A 17,068-nucleotide genomic window follows, 5' to 3' on the forward strand; every position below is an offset into this window, starting at 1 on the left:
TGTGTCAGATGACGCGACGGTCCGCCTCCATCCCAACGCATGCGCAGTCGTCCAGTAAGCAGCCAGGCTGCCGCACGGCTTCAGTGACGTGATGATAGGCGTCATTGCCCGGACGCGTCATCCTATATGGGGCGCGGCATCGGCTGTAAGGTAAGGATAGCGGCAGTGGGAGGAGTCGCTTAATAGATACAACCAACTCCTACTACTTCACCTGTGTTGGTGACAATAGAGTCACCGACACCATGGGACCTCAAAGGGGGGCATTAAATGGCAAGGCGCCCCCTTAGACCTAGGCAAGGTGTGATTGCCACATGAAGGCAATAAGACAATATAGAGCTGTAAATCGTTTAGACCATTAAAAAATGGTAACATCTGGGTGGTGCCAACAGCATATGAATGGACCCAGATGGAGTGTAGTGGCCACTGAGAGACATTTAGACCATGTAAAACTCTAAATGATTGAGAACATCCGAGGCCATTTACATCTGGTGGTGCAGTCATACAGTTAACAATGTATCCTAAGGCCAAGCGGCCCCTGCTGTATAGGGACAGGAGCAAGGTCTTAAGGTCGTGAGGACCACGACCACAACCGGAACGATAACAAAAAGTAACAAAGAGTACAGGTGGCGGGAGGTAGAAGGCAAGAGTCACCAGGCGGTCCAACATCCATAGCACATGCTGGTGGGAGGAGGGCTGGGGGGGCGGGGGTTCACCCATGCGTACCCGTAGTTCCCTACGGGTCTTACCAACATACCTAATGCCACACTCACAGGTGAGGAGGCAAACCACGCCTGCGGTGCGGCAATTGATGAAATGCCGTATGCGATGGTCGGGGTCCGCAGGGCCAACTGCAACCACTTTGCCCTGGGTGACATACTTGCAAAAACTACATCTACCGCATTTTAAACATCCATTCACCGGTTGATCCAGCCACGTCTTCTTTTTGGGAGGATTGTAGTGGCTATGTACAAATTGATCCCTCAAATTGGTCCTTCTCCTGAAGGTCACTGATGGATAAGGACTTACAACAGCAGTAAGATCTGGATCCATCAGGAGAGTGTCCCAGTTACGTGCTAGGATCTCCTTAATTTCTCTAGCTGCCGAATCAAATGTACCAATGATGCGTAGCTTATTTTGTTGTGGACCGATTATTGGGCCATCCGTGGGATGTAGGAGTGTGGTAAGTGTCTCCTGTCGGGCCCTTTGATAGGCCTTTCTCAGCGTGTTATCCGGATAACCCCGTGCCCGGAAACGCTGTCTGAGCTCGTTTGCCTGTCGTGTAAATTCCCGGGGTTCCGAACAGTTGCGCCTGAGTCTCAGATATTGGCCAACAGGGATCCCACGTTTCAATGGGACAGGATGACAACTGTCCCACCGAAGGAGTGAATTTGTGGATGTCTCCTTGCGGAAAATAGTGGTCTGTAGACCCCCCTTGGTGTCTCTCGAGATGCAGATGTCTAAAAAGGGCAAGTGGTTATGTACGATCACTGACGTAAATCGGAGATTGATGGTGTTGATGTTAAGCTCATCCACCAGCCTCTTGAACTCGTCCTCTGGCCCGCTCCACAGGATGAAGATGTCATCTATGTAGCGGGCCCAGAGGACGATGTACTCCGTATACCAATTGGGTGTGTCACCAAAAACTATGGTCTCTTCCCACCTGTCCAGGAGCAGATTAGTGTAGGACGGTGCACACGAACTGCCCATCGCAGTGCCCCTGAGCTGGTGGTATATACGACCGTCAAAGAGAAAACAGTTGCTGGTCAAAACAAAGTTCAAAAGTTGAAGAACTAGTTCGTTATGAGCAGCAAACTGAAGTCCCCTTGCTTTCAGGAAGTATGCTGTGGCAGCAAGGCCTTTATCATGGGGGATTGAGGAGTACAATGCCTCGACATCAATCGATGCTAGGAACCAGTTGGGTTCCAGATTGATGTTTTCCAATTTGGAGAGCAGTTCCCCCGTGTCTCTCACATAGGATGGGAGAGATTGCACAAATGGGCCTAGTATGCGGTCAACATACACCCCACTGTTTTGTGGCAAGCTACCTACCCCTGATACAATTGGCCAGCCTTTGAGGGGCACTGTGCCCTTGTGGACCTTGGGCAGGCAGTAGAAGGTTGCCATGACCGGGTGTGTTGGAAGGAGGAACTCAAGTTCGTTACTACTAATGAGGCCATCCCCCTTGGCTTTAGTCAGGATATCTATCAGTTCTTGCTGGAGTCTAGGTGTAGGATAAGATGGTAGTGTCTCATAGCTTTGTTTATCACTTAGTAGTGTGAGACACATAGCGCGATACGCGGAGATATCCAGGGCGACCACATTACCCCCTTTGTCGGAAGGGTTTGATCACAATGCTGGCGTCAGTGGATAGCTCTCTTATCGCCTGTCTCTCCTTACTGTTGCAATTAGGCCTGGTTGTAGTGGGGGTTATCTTGGCAATTTCGGCGGTGGTCTGTTTAAGGAAGACGTCTATGCAAGAAATTTCTCCTACAGGTGGCATTTTGCTACTCCTGTTCTTAAGATCCGTGAAGGGACCTCTGCCCTCTGGGTTGTCAGGTGTACTATCAAGGTTGAATAGGAAGTGTACATCCCCAAGGATCTCCACCGGTATGCCCAATTCGCGACTTTCTTTTTTATCCCTAAGCCTAAAGTGTTTGTGCCACTTTAGCTTACGGGCAAACAGGTGGAGATCCTTGGTCCACCGAAATAAATCAAATGGAGTAGTGGGGACAAAGGATAAGCCACGTCTCAAAACCCTAGTCTCCACTTCTGTAAGGGTCCGTGATGACAGGTTAATAACTAACCTATCATCCGTACATCCTAACGGTTGCGTGGAGGTACTGCGGTTCCGTAGGGAATACTGCATCGGTTGTCCTAAAAAAGGGGATGCTGAGGGTAACTCTGAAGATGTAGATGGCAGTGGGGCAGGGGGTGCACATTGTGTCTGGTAGTTCGATTGATTGGTGTTGTATCGGCCACCACGACGTCTCGGTCTATAACCTCCGCGTCCCCGTCCCCTATTCTTGGGGTATCTGTCCCTTTCGTTGTCTGAGGCGTCTGTTTCAGAGGTGGAGATGTCCGTTCTCTGTTGGTTATCGGGGTTGGTCAGAAACAAGTACGCTCTATTCTCATTGAAATCTTGGGAGTCCCTGGCGAACAAAACTTGATAAGGACTCATATCCTTGAGGCACACCTGCTGTATGAGATTCAATTTATATATTCATAATTATATTATATATATCTCTGCATGGTATATTTAGTTTACAACATATGTTAATCAATAATTCATATAATGCATTATCTATGTGTAACAATGTATCGATTTATATATATGTCATACCATGTATTTACCATTTAGAAGGTATTGTAGAAGGTATAGAAACAAGTAAGTTTATGTTAATTGGATTTCTGGGAAGAGTAAATGCCATTTCAAAACAATAGTTATTCATGGATGCAGATAAGTGAAATGTATAAGTTCCGATGCCAAGCATCAAAGCCGCTATATAAAATTTTCATCAAGTCAACCTATATTTCAAAAAGATAGGAGAAGACAGTCAACTCCAACAAGTCCAGGATATAGGTGATTAAAAGTGTCAGGGAAATACCTTCCTCAATGATTTATATAGAAAGGTCAACGAGGTCCTGAGAACGTATTATTAGATATTTAATTTTAATGCTTAAAGTTGTGATGTTCATTTACAATACCGCAGTGCCATCTGGAGGCAGATGGACAATATTATATTATTTCATTATTTGTTCTATACCATATTAGGAGTTGATATGACATCATGGTGTTATCAGCATGCAAGTACACCCACCTTACCTGATTGGGAATCCCTGATCTAAAGGGGATGATTCTTAGATAAGGGGGGGGGAATAATTACTCGTGTGCGGGGTATCAAGAGCTAGAGAGAGAGGAAAAAAGATCCATATATCCATTGATCCATTCATTCAATCAAAAAGAAAAACTTTATCAGAAGAAACTTGGATTATTCTTTTTGCATTACTAGGAAAGTTCTTCAGAACTGGTCCCATCTGAACTCTGTCTACCTTTGACCTGGTAACGTATATTTTGTTTACTACTCATGATATTAATAAGATATTTCTCTCGGTATATAGCCAAGAGTTCCCATACTGTGGGAATATATAGTCTTAGGTGCCTCCATAATGCTGATTATTCTCTTAGCAAAGATGCATATTGTTAATGGAAGATCTGACATTATTTGAAAAGAGGACTAAACCCTTGGAAAGTTATTTTCCTTAGTCTGATTGCCGAGCTGAATATTTTATCATATTAATATCATATATTTTTTATTGGTTATAGGAAAACAGAGTCAAGGGATAACAGTTATTTTCCTGTAAATCCGTGTTTTATTGTTATAGCCTGTTTGATAACAGAAGATCCTAAGTTTCTCTTGGTATATGAGTCAGTTTGATAAAAATATGACACTGGTTGTCATAAATCATTAAATCATACTGTGCTGATCAGATAGGGGTGTATTAGCACCACCATGTGGTACATTTTGGGTGTTACTTTATAACTTCATCATTTGTTTTGCAGTTGTATTGTTTTTATATTCTTGGTTTTTACAATAAACGATTATATATTTTTGCATATACAATTGTTCCTTTGTCTCACTGCTTGCACAAATTAAGATACTTGATAAAAAATAACTTAGAGGCGTTTTTATGTCCGCCTGAAGGATAATTTAATTTTTATATTTTTTTTTATCCTCTCTTTTATATGAAGATTCTTTCATATAGAAGATATATGACAGGATGCTGCTTCTCTGGTCATCCAGCTGAGGTAGATGACTCAGGCTGGGAAGATGGATCTTGAACCTCAGCCGAAGTTGGATCCAGGGTTGGGATCCCTGATTCTGGGAGCTCCTATCAACACAACCTACCCCAACAGGGGTGGCTGGTACACTACTTAGACTTCCTACTCCACCTCATGATACAGGACATGGGAACGTCCCACTTCTGCTCATACAGGGGAGCCTAGACTGGAATGGACTATTCCAGTCTAGATATACTAAACTGTCCTATAGACTGTCTATACATTGCCGCCACCTACTGGTGTACATGAATAATTACAGCAATTTACATAAAACAGCCATAAGAAATCCAGATAATAGAAAATGTAATGTCAGGTTACACAGGATGATAACACATTTACACTTTAGCATCATTTAGCAGGGTGACAGAGTTTTAGTGACATACTCTGGGATGTTACAATAGCACTCACAGTATAATTCTCTGCAGTGCATAAAGAACACAGATAATTATAGAAGTGATTAAAAGATCGTTTATTAAAGTCTTCTTGTGGGACTATTAAGTGATTTTTAATTAAAAAATCCCCCAAAAATTTTTACTAAGTAAAATAAAAATAATGCAACTTTTTTTCAATGGGGGAGGGGGGACAACTGTTAATACAAAAAATGAAATAAACTCCCCTCCACATATTTGGTATTGCTGCATCCATAATGACCCACATTAAACAATTATCATGTAATTTATCCCATATGGTGAATGCCGTAAAAAAAAAAAAAAGCCAGAATTCCTGTTTTTGCTTATTCACAGCGAAAAAGTGGAATAAATAGCAATCAAAAAGTGTTGTATTGTACCCAAAAATTACTACAAATCTTTCTGCAAAAATGAAGCTCCTATACAGCTCCCACACTTTTTTTTATTTTTTATTGTGCAATAGCATTAAAACAAAAAAAAAACAAAAAAAAAAAGATGGGTGTCATTTACGATCAAAAATACACCTACGGTATATTTGGCGTATTTCTGACAAATTTTGGCCCAAAGGTTATTTGCGCTGCAGTTTGCAACTTTTACTCATTAGCACCAGGTTTAAAAAAAAATGTGTTTTTTTTTCACATCTCCATCCCTGAAAGACTTTATAAAATATACCCCAAAATGTTGCTATTAAAAACTACAACTTGTCCTGCAAAATACAAGCCCTCATACGACTACATCAACAGAAAAAATCTGACGAAAAAAGGCCCCAAATGCTTACAGAGGGAACTGGTTAAAAAGGATTGTGTATCAGTATCTGGTTTTAATTATTAGAGCATATATAATATATCCCCTAAGGAAAAATGCTTGTTGTATATACGTTACTTATAATGGTAGTAACTGTATCTATTATATTTTGCCTATTAGCTTGTTGATGGAATCGACATCACGTCTTTACATCTGAAGTGGCTCAGGTCGCAGCTCGCCATTGTGTCACAGGAACCAATCCTTTTTGACTGCAGCATCGAAGAGAACATTCAATATGGAGACAACAGTAGACTTGTTCCAGAGGAAGAAGTCATAGAGGCAGCAAAAGCAGCCAATATCCACACATTCATTATGAACTTGCCAGAAGTAATTTATTAAGATCATATTACTTAGATTTAAAGTGTTTACCATTTGCTTCCCAACTGAACTTTCTCTGCCTTTTTGATATTGAAGGGATATAACACTCGTGTTGGAGATAAGGGAGCTCAGCTTTCAGGTGGACAAAAACAAAGGATCGCAATTGCACGCGCTCTTGTACGGAAGCCAAAAGTGTTACTCCTGGATGAAGCTACTTCTGCACTTGATTATGAAAATGAAAAGGTAATGGGAATTAAAATAAAACACAAAGAGAAAATATTGATATATCAATCAAGTAAAGATCTATAGTTGCATTATTATTATTTTTTACTGTAAAGGTAAATGCACACGGTATATACTTGATGAGCATTTAACATATACCTGTATAAGTGAGTGATTTTATACAGAAAAAGAGAAGTATGTCACATTTATGCTCCCCATAGCAGGTTTATCCCCCTACCACATGCTTTGAACAGGTGACATGATTTGGTTTTGGTTTACTTGCCTTTGTATTTGTGCATGTGGTTTTCTAATAAACTATGTGCAGGTCTGCACATACAGGGGCAGATCTATGACTTCTAAGGCTTCATGCACATGGCCGTATTGCCCGGCAAATGGCCGTACATGTTCAATTTTTTTTACGGTGCCGACGGATCATGGACCCATTCAAGTTGAATGGGTCTCGATTAGGGATGAGCGAACTCGAACTGTATAGTTCGGGTTCGTACCGAATTTTGGGGTGTCCGTGACACGGACCCGAACGCGGACAGTTTTCGTAAAAGTCCGGGTTCGGGTTCGGTGTTCGTCACTTTCTTGGCGCTTTCGTGACGCTTTCTTGGCAGCTTTTTGAAAGGCTGCAAAGCAGCCAATCAACAAGCGTCATACTACTTGCCCCAAGAGGCCGTCACAGCCATGCCTACTATTGGCATGGCTGTGATTGGCCAGAGCACCATGTGACCCAGCCTCTATTTAAGCTGGAGTCACATAGCGCCGCCCGTCACTCTGCTCTGATTAGCGTAGGGAGAGGTTGCGGCTGCGACAGTAGGGCGAGATTAGGCAGATTAACTCCTCCAAAGGACTTGATTAATCGATCGATCTGCAGCTGTGCATCATTGAGCTGCTGAAATTCAATTGCTCACTGTTTTTAGGCTGCCCAGACCGTTTGTCAGTCACTTTTTTCTGGGGTGATCGGCGGCCATTTTGTGTCTTGTGCGGTGCTGCGACCAAGTGCATCCAAGCTGCGACCAAGTGCATTTAACCCTCAATGGTGTGGTTGTTTTTTGGCTAAAGCCTACATCAGGGTGAAGCTGTCACACCAAGTGCATTTAACCAGCAATAGTCTGTTTATTTTTTGGCCATATACTACATCAGGGGCAAGCTGCGCCTGTCACCAAGTGCATTTAACCCTCAATGGTGTGGTTGTTTTTTGGCTAAAGCCTACATCAGGGTGAAGCTGTCACACCAAGTGCATTTAACCAGCAATAGTCTGTTAATTTTTTGGCCATATACTAAATCAGGGGCAAGCTGCGCCCGTCACCAAGTGCATTTAACCAGCAATAGTCTGTAAATTTTTTGGCCATATACTACATCAGGGGCAAGCTGCGCCCGTCACCAAGTGCATTTAACCCTCAGTAGTGTGGTTGGTCAAGCTGTCACACCAAGTGCATTTAACCAGCAATAGTCTGTTCATTTTTTGGCCATATACTACATCAGGGGCAAGCTGCGCCCGTCACCAAGTGCATTTAACCCTCAGTAGTGTGGTTGGTCAAGCTGTCACACCAAGTGCATTTAACCAGCAATAGTCTGTTCATTCTTTGGCCATATACTACATCAGGGGCAAGCTGCGCCCGTCACCAAGTGCATTTAACCCTCAATGTAGTGGTGGTTTGGCTAAGCAAGCTGTCACACCAAGTGCATTTAACCAGCAATAGTCTGTTCATTTTTTGGCCATATACTACATCAGGGGCAAGCTGCGCCTGTCACCAAGTGCATTTAACCCTCAGTAGTGTGGTTGGTCAAGCTGTCACACCAAGTGCATTTAACCAGCAATAGTGTGGTTATTTTTTGGCCATATCCCAGTCTAATTCTGTCACTAAATCCATACCAGTCACCCAGCGCCTAAATACTAGGCCTCAAATTTATATCCCGCTAAATCTGTTGTTACCGCTGTACTGTTGTGGCTGGGCAAGTTATTTAGTGTCCGTCAAAGCACATTTTTTGTTCTGGGTTGAAATACAATTCCCAATTTAGCAATTTCATAATTTAGTGGTTTCTGCTATATCAGAGCTATTTGAAATCTATCCCTAAAAGGTATATAATATTCAAGGTGCACATAGGGTCATTCAGAATAACTTCACACACACGCTACTGTGCATTTCCAAGTCTAATTCTGTTAGTAAATCCATACCGGTCACCCAGCGCCTAAATACTAGGCCTCAAATTTATATCCCGCTAAATCTGTCGTTACCGCTGTACTGTTGTGGATGGGCAAGTTATTTAGTGTCCGTCAAAGCACATTTTTTGTTCTGGGTTGAAATACAATTCCCAATTTAGCAATTTCATAATTTAGTGGTTTCTGCTATATCAGAGCTATTTGAAATCTATCCCTAAAAGGGTATATAATATTCAAGGTGCACATAGGGTCATTCAGAATAACTTCACACACACGCTACTGTGCATTTCCAAGTCTAATTCTGTTAGTAAATCCATACCGGTCACCCAGCGCCTAAATACTAGGCCTCAAATTTATATCCCGCTACATCTGTCGTAACCGCTGTACTGTTGTGGCTGGGCAAGTTATTTAGTGTCCGTCAAAGCACATTTTTTGTTCTGGGTTGAAATACAATTCCCAATTTAGCAATTTCATAATTTAGTGTTTTCTGCTATATCAGAGCTATTTGAAATCTATCCCTAAAAGGGTATATAATATTCAAGGTGCACATAGGGTCATTCAGAATAACTTCACACACACGCTACTGTGCATTTCCAAGTCTAATTCTGTCACTAAATCCATACCGGTCACCCAGCGCCTAAATACTAGGCCTCAAATTTATATCCCGCTGAATTTGAATACAATACATTGGGCCAAATAATATTTTAGTTGTTGTGGTGAACCATAACAATGAGGAAAACATCTAGTAAGGGACGCGGACGTGGACATGGTCGTGGTGGTGTTAGTGGACCCTCTGGTGCTGGGAGAGGACGTGGCCGTTCTGCCACATCCACACGTCCTAGTGTACCAACTACCTCAGGTCCCAGTAGCCGCCAGAATTTACAGCGATATATGGTGGGGCCCAATGCCGTTCTAAGGATGGTAAGGCCTGAGCAGGTACAGGCATTAGTCAATTGGGTGGCCGACAGTGGATCCAGCACGTTCACATTATCTCCCACCCAGTCTTCTGCAGAAAGCGCACAGATGGCGCCTGAAAACCAACCCCATCAGTCTGTCACATCACCCCCATGCATACCAGGGAAACTGTCTCAGCCTCAAGTTATGCAGCAGTCTCTTATGCTGTTTGAAGACTCCGCTGGCAGGGTTTCCCAAGGGCATCCACCTAGCCCTTCCCCAGCGGTGAAAGACATAGAATGCACTGACGCACAACCACTTATGTGTCCTGATGATGAGGACATGGGAATACCACCTCAGCATGTCTCTGATGATGACGAAACACAGGTGCCAACTGCTGCGTCTTTCTGCAGTGTGCAGACTGAACAGGAGTTCAGGGATCAAGACTGGGTGGAAGACGATGCAGGGGACGATGAGGTCCTAGACCCCACATGGAATGAAGGTCGTGCCACTGACTTTCACAGTTCGGAGGAAGAGGCAGTGGTGAGACCGAGCCAACAGCGTAGCAAAAGAGGGAGCAGTGGGCAAAAGCAGAACACCCGCCGCCAAGAGACTCCGCCTGCTACTGACCGCCGCCATCTGGGACCGAGCACCCCAAAGGCAGCTTCAAGGAGTTCCCTGGCATGGCACTTCTTCAAACAATGTGCTGACGACAAGACCCCAGTGGTTTGCACGCTGTGCCATCAGAGCCTGAAGCGAGGCATTAACGTTCTGAACCTGAGCACAACCTGCATGACCAGGCACCTGCATGCAAAGCATGAACTGCAGTGGAGTAAACACCTTAAAACCAAGGAAGTCACTCAGGCTCCCCCTGCTACCTCTTCTGCTGCTGCCGCCTCGGCCTCTTCCTCTGCCTCTGGAGGAACGTTGGCACCTGCCGCCCAGCAAACAGGGGATGTACCACCAACACCACCACCACCTCCGTCACCAAGCGTCTCAACCATGTCACACGGCAGCGTTCAGCTCTCCATCTCACAAACATTTGAGAGAAAGCGTAAATTCCCACCTAGCCACCCTCGATCCCTGGCCCTGAATGCCAGCATTTCTAAACTACTGGCCTATGAAATGCTGTCATTTAGGCTGGTGGACACAGACAGCTTCAAACAGCTCATGTCGCTTGCTGTCCCACAGTATGTTGTTCCCAGCCGCCACTACTTCTCCAAGAGAGCCGTGCCTTCCCTGCACAACCAAGTATCCGATAAAATCAAGTGTGCACTGCGCAACGCCATCTGTAGCAAGGTCCACCTAACCACAGATACGTGGACCAGTAAGCACGGCCAGGGACGCTATATCTCCCTAACTGCACACTGGGTAAATGTAGTGGCAGCTGGGCCCCAGGCGGAGAGCTGTTTAGCGCACGTCCTTCCGCCGCCAAGGATCGCAGGGCAACATTCTTTGCCTCCTGTTGCCACCTCCTCCTTCTCGGCTTCCTCCTCCTCTTCTTCCACCTGCTCATCCAGTCAGCCACACACCTTCACCACCAACTTCAGCACAGCCCGGGGTAAACGTCAGCAGGCCATTCTGAAACTCATATGTTTGGGGGACAGGCCCCACACCGCACAGGAGTTGTGGCGGGGTATAGAACAACAGACCGACGAGTGGTTGCTGCCGGTGAGCCTCAAGCCCGGCCTGGTGGTGTGTGATAATGGGCGAAATCTCGTTGCAGCTCTGGGACTAGCCAATTTGACGCACATCCCTTGCTTGGCGCATGTGCTGAATTTGGTGGTGCAGAAGTTCATTCACAACTACCCCGACATGTCAGAGCTGCTGCATAAAGTGCGGGCCGTCTGTTCGCGCTTCCGGCATTCACATCCTGCTGCTGCTCGCCTGTCTGCGCTACAGCGTAACTTCGGCCTTCCCGCTCACCGCCTCATATGCGACGTGCCCACCAGGTGGAACTCCACCTTGCACATGCTGGACAGACTGTGCGAGCAGCAGCAGGCCATAGTGGAGTTTCAGCTGCAGCACGCACGGGTCAGTCGCACTGCGGAACAGCACCACTTCACCACCAATGACTGGGCCTCCATGCGAGACCTGTGTGCCCTGTTGCGCTGTTTCGAGTACTCCACCAACATGGCCAGTGGCGATGACGCCGTTATCAGCGTTACAATACCACTTCTATGTCTCCTTGAGAAAACACTTAGGGCGATGATGGAAGAGGAGGTGGCCCAGGAGGAGGAGGAGGAGGAGGAGGAAGAGGGGTCATTTTTAGCACTTTCAGGCCAGTCTCTTCGAAGTGACTCAGAGGGAGGTTTTTGGCAACAGCAGAGGCCAGGTACAAATGTGGCCAGACAGGGCCCACTACTGGAGGACGAGGAGGACGAGGATGAGGAGGAGGTGGAGGAGGATGAGGATGAAGCATGGTCACAGCGGGGTGGCACCCAACGCAGCTCGGGTCCATCACTGGTGCGTGGCTGGGGGGAAAGGCAGGACAATGACGATACGCCTCCCACAGAGGACAGCTTGTCCTTACCCCTGGGCAGCCTGGCACACATGAGCGACTACATGCTGCAGTGCCTGCGCAATGACAGCAGAGTTGCCCACATTTTAACCTGTGCGGACTACTGGGTTGCCACCCTGCTGGATCCACGCTACAAAGACAATGTGCCCACCTTACTTCCTGCACTGGAGCGTGATAGGAAGATGCGCGAGTACAAGCGCACGTTGGTAGACGCGCTACTGAGAGCATTCCCAAATGTCACAGGGGAACAAGTGGAAGCCCCAGGCCAAGGCAGAGGAGGAGCAAGAGGTCGCCAAGGCAGCTGTGTCACGGCCAGCTCCTCTGAGGGCAGGGTTAGCATGGCAGAGATGTGGAAAACTTTTGTCAACACGCCACAGCTAACTGCACCACCACCTGATACGCAACGTGTTAGCAGGAGGCAACATTTCACTAACATGGTGGAACAGTACGTGTGCACACCCCTCCACGTACTGACTGATGGTTCGGCCCCATTCAACTTCTGGGTCTCTAAATTGTCCACGTGGCCAGAGCTAGCCTTTTATGCCTTGGAGGTGCTGGCCTGCCCGGCGGCCAGCGTTTTGTCTGAACGTGTATTCAGCACGGCAGGGGGCGTCATTACAGACAAACGCAGCCGCCTGTCTACAGCCAATGTGGACAAGCTGACGTTCATAAAAATGAACCAGGCATGGATCCCACAGGACCTGTCCGTCCCTTGTCCAGATTAGACATTAACTACCTCCCCTTAACCATATATTATTGGACTCCAGGGCACTTCCTCATTCAATCCTATTTTTATTTTCATTTTACCATTATATTGCGAGGCTACCCAAAGTTGAATGAACCTCTCCTCTGTCTGGGTGCCGGGGCCTAAATATATGCCAATGGACTGTTCCAATGTTGGGTGACATGAAGCCTGATTCTCTGCTATGACATGCAGACTAATTCTCTGCTGACATGAAGACAGATTCTCTGTTACGGGACCTCTCTCCTCTGCCTGGGTGCTGGGCCTAAATATCTGACAATGGACTGTTGCAGTGGTGGCTGACGTGAAGCCTGATTTTCTGCTATGACATGCAGACTGATTCTCTGCTGACATGAAGCCAGATCCTCTGTTACGGGACCTCTCTCCTCTGCCTGTGTGCTGGGCCTAAATATATGCCAATGGACTGTTGCAGTGGTGGCTGACGTGAAGCCTCATTCTCTGCTATGACATGCAGACTAATTCTCTGCTGACATGAAGCCAGATTGTCTGTTACGGGACCTCTCTCCTCTGCCTGGGTGCTGGGCCTAAATTTATGAAAATGGACTCTTACAGTGGTGGGTGACGTGAAGCCTGATTCTCTGCTATGACATGAAGACTGATTCTCTGCTATGACATGAAGACTGATTCTCTGCTGACATGAAGCCAGATTGTCTGTTACGGGACCTCTCTCCTCTGCCTGGGTGCTGGGCCTTAATTTATGAAAATGGACTCTTACAGTGGTGGGTGACGTGAAGCCTGATTCTCTGCTATGACATGAAGACTGATTCTCTGCTATGACATGAAGACTGATTCTCTGCTGACATGAAGCCAGATTGTCTGTTACGGGACCTCTCTCCTCTGCCTGGGTGCTGGGCCTAAATATCTGACAATGGACTGTTGCATTGGTGGCTGACGTGAAGCCTGATTCTCTGCTATGACATGCAGACTAATTCTCTGCTGACATGAAGCCAGATTGTCTGTTACGGGACCTCTCTCCTCTGCCAGGGTGCTGGGCCTAAATTTATGAAAATGGACTGTTGCAGTGGTGGGTGACGTGAAGCCTGATTCTCTGCTATGACATGAAGACTGATTCTCTGCTGACATGAAGCCAGATTGTCTGTTACGGGACCTCTCTCCTCTGCCTGGGTGCTGGGCCTAAATTTATGAAAATGGACTGTTGCAGTGGTGGGTGACCTGAAGCCTGATTCTCTGCTATGATATGAAGACTGATTCTCTGCTGACATGAAGCCAGATCCTCTGTTACGGGACCTCTCTCCTCTGCCTGGGTGCTGGGCCTAAATATCTGACAATGGACTGTTGCATTGGTGGCTGACGTGAAGCCTGATTCTCTGCTATGACATGCAGACTAATTCTCTGCTGACATGAAGCCAGATTGTCTGTTACGGGACCTCTCTCCTCTGCCTGGGTGCTGGGCCTAATTTTATGAAAATGGACTGTTGCAGTGGTGGGTGACGTGAAGCCTGATTCTCTGCTATGACATGAAGACTGATTCTCTGCTGACATGAAGCCAGATTGTCTGTTACGGGACCTCTCTCCTCTGCCTGGGTGCCGGGGCCTAAATATCTGAGAATGGACTGTTCCAGTGGTGGGTGACGGGAAGCCAGATTCTCTGCTATGGGACCTCTCTCCAATTGATTTTAGTTAATTTTTATTTATTTAATTTTTATTTTAATTCATTTCCCTATCCACATTTGTTTGCAGGGGATTTACTTACATGTTGCTGCCTTTTGCAGCCCTCTAGCCCTTTCCTGGGCTGTTTTACAGCCGTTTTAGTGCCGAAAAGTTCGGGTCCCCATTGACTTCAATGGGGTTGGGGTTCGGGTTCGGGACGAAGTTCGGATCGGGTTCGGATCCCGAACCCGAACATTTTCGGGAAGTTCGGCCGAACTTCTCGAACCCGAACATCCAGGTGTTCGCTCAACTCTAGTCTCGATCCATCACAGCCTCCGCACGGATGTTGCCTGTGCATTGGGTCCGCAAATTGCGGTCCCCCAATGAACTGAACGGCCGCACAAAGGCCGTGTGCATGAGGTCTAAGGCCTCTTTCACATGGGCGAGATTTCCGCACAGGTGCAATGCGTGAGGTGAACGCATTGCACCCACACTGAATCCGGACACATTAATTTTTTATCGGGCTGTGCACATGAGCAGTGATTTTCACGCATCACTTTTGCGTTACGTGAAAATCGCAGCATGTTCTATATTGTGTGTTTTTCACGCAACGCAGGCCCCATAGAAGTGAACGGGGCTGCGTGAAAATCGCAAGCATCCGCAAGCAAGTGCGGATGCGGTGCGATTTTCACTCACGGTTGCTAGGAGACGATCGGGGTGGGGACCCGATCTTTATTATTTTCCCTTATAACATAGTTTTATAGCATTAGTTTTATAGCATGGTAGAATAACATTCTAAATACAGAATGCATAGTACAATAGGGCTGGAGGGGTTAAAAAAATATATAAATAAAATTAACTAACCTTAATCCACTTGTTTGTCATCACATGCCACATGATCCATCACCATGGTAAAAGATCATGTGATGGACCATGTCATGAGCGCAGTGACGTCATCAAAGGTCCCATTCCTCAAAGAAGAAGACAGAATAGATGCCGGCTGCGCGAACAAGTGGATTAAGGTGAGTTAATTATTATTATTTTATTTTTTTTACTCCTCCAGCCCTATTTTCCCCTATCGTCCTCCGGCAGCATATCATGGGTTAATACTGTGTCTTCTTCTTTCTAGGACCGCCCACCTAGTAAAACAAGTAATCAATTAGTTAATTAAATTAATGGCCTCCCCTATAAGGGACCCCTCCCAGAATGCCTCGGTGTGTTTTTTTTATTTGTCCTTCTACTTAGGATGTAGCCCACCTATAGGAGAATTGTCTGTGGCCGCAATGCCTTTAACACGGATTTGGCCTGGGGATTGGGAATAGCCATGGTGTCCCCTGGCTCCACTCCCGACCGCTCTTGCGCCATCCCCCGAAGCCCGTGGTTCTTCGACAGCAGGTCCTGGTTCTCCGGTTCGCAGCGCGATCCCTCTACTGGAAGTCAAGGGCCGAACTTCCGGTTTCTGCGGTGGAACGCATCGTGAGATGCAAAGTGCTTCCGGATGACGTCACAGGCGCGCCCGGCCCTGTTTGAGCGCCAAATTCAAAATTCTGAAGGTATTTAGAGCGTTTTTTGGCTGGAGCTCTGTGCCCTTGTACCAGGCAGCAGAGCTCCAGCATTTTAGAGGTATCTGTGGCTCTCTCAGCTTCTGGAGAAGGATCTCTTTCTCTTTTTTTCCCCATAACTTATTTTTTCCTCCCTTGAATTGCAGATGTCCAGTGCTTCAAGCAGGGGGGAAAAAAGATCCAGAAAGAGAAGACACAGGATGTGTCAAGCCTGTGAGCAGCCGCTCCCTGATGATTTCCCGCAGGATCTTTGTGTCAGGTGTCTCCGTGATACGCAAGATTCCTCGCCATCCAAAAAGAAACAGAGGTCTCAGTCGTCTCTCTGTATTTCATTTCTTCACCAGTTACCCGCAGATCATTCCTCCAATATTTGTGAGGATTGTACTCAGCCAGATAATCCGTCAGATGTCGAAACAGAAAAAATTATGTCTCTGTTCAAAGTGTTCCTGAAACAATCTAAAAAGAAGAGATCAAAGAAGCCATGTTTATCCCCATCATCTTCTGAGAAGTCTCTTCATTCCGAAGGCGAGATTTCTACTGATTCAGATTCGCACTTCATTGAAGAAAATTTTTTGTTTAATAAAAAGGACGCAAACCGTTTAATAAAAGAAGTTAAAAATATAATGGAAGCCAGTGAGGAGAAATCCGGTACTCGTGAGGAGGATGATCTCTTCTATTTTCCTAAAAAGAAGGCTCCTGTGTTTCCCAGCCACCCGGTCCTAGATGCAATAATGCATAAAGAATGGGAGTAACCGGTAGGAAGGATTAATCTAGGGTCAAGATTCAAAAATATCTACAAGACCGATCCTGTGGAATCCACAAGTTGGGAGTCTCCCGCCAGAGTAGATTCAGCAGTAAACAAGTTAACAAGAAAATCATTTTTCGCTTCAGATGATTCAGCATTGTTAAAAGACCCTATGGAGAATAAAGCGGATACTCTTCTTAAGAGATTACAT

General features: G+C 46.0%; 1 protein-coding gene across 1 annotated transcript in view; it reads left to right on the top strand.

The window, feature by feature from the left end:
* LOC122939473 (ATP-dependent translocase ABCB1-like) overlaps positions 1-17,068 on the top strand; it is a 578,859-nt gene that overhangs the window by 555,607 nt on the left and 6,184 nt on the right. The window contains exons 24-25 of the mRNA XM_044295545.1: positions 6,172-6,378; positions 6,466-6,612. Of these exons, the coding sequence (XP_044151480.1) occupies positions 6,172-6,378; positions 6,466-6,612 (354 nt within the window). The remainder of the gene's footprint in view (positions 1-6,171; positions 6,379-6,465; positions 6,613-17,068) is intronic.

The sequence above is a fragment of the Bufo gargarizans genome, chromosome 5 (assembly GCF_014858855.1).
Source record: "Bufo gargarizans isolate SCDJY-AF-19 chromosome 5, ASM1485885v1, whole genome shotgun sequence".
NCBI lineage: Eukaryota > Metazoa > Chordata > Amphibia > Anura > Bufonidae > Bufo > Bufo gargarizans.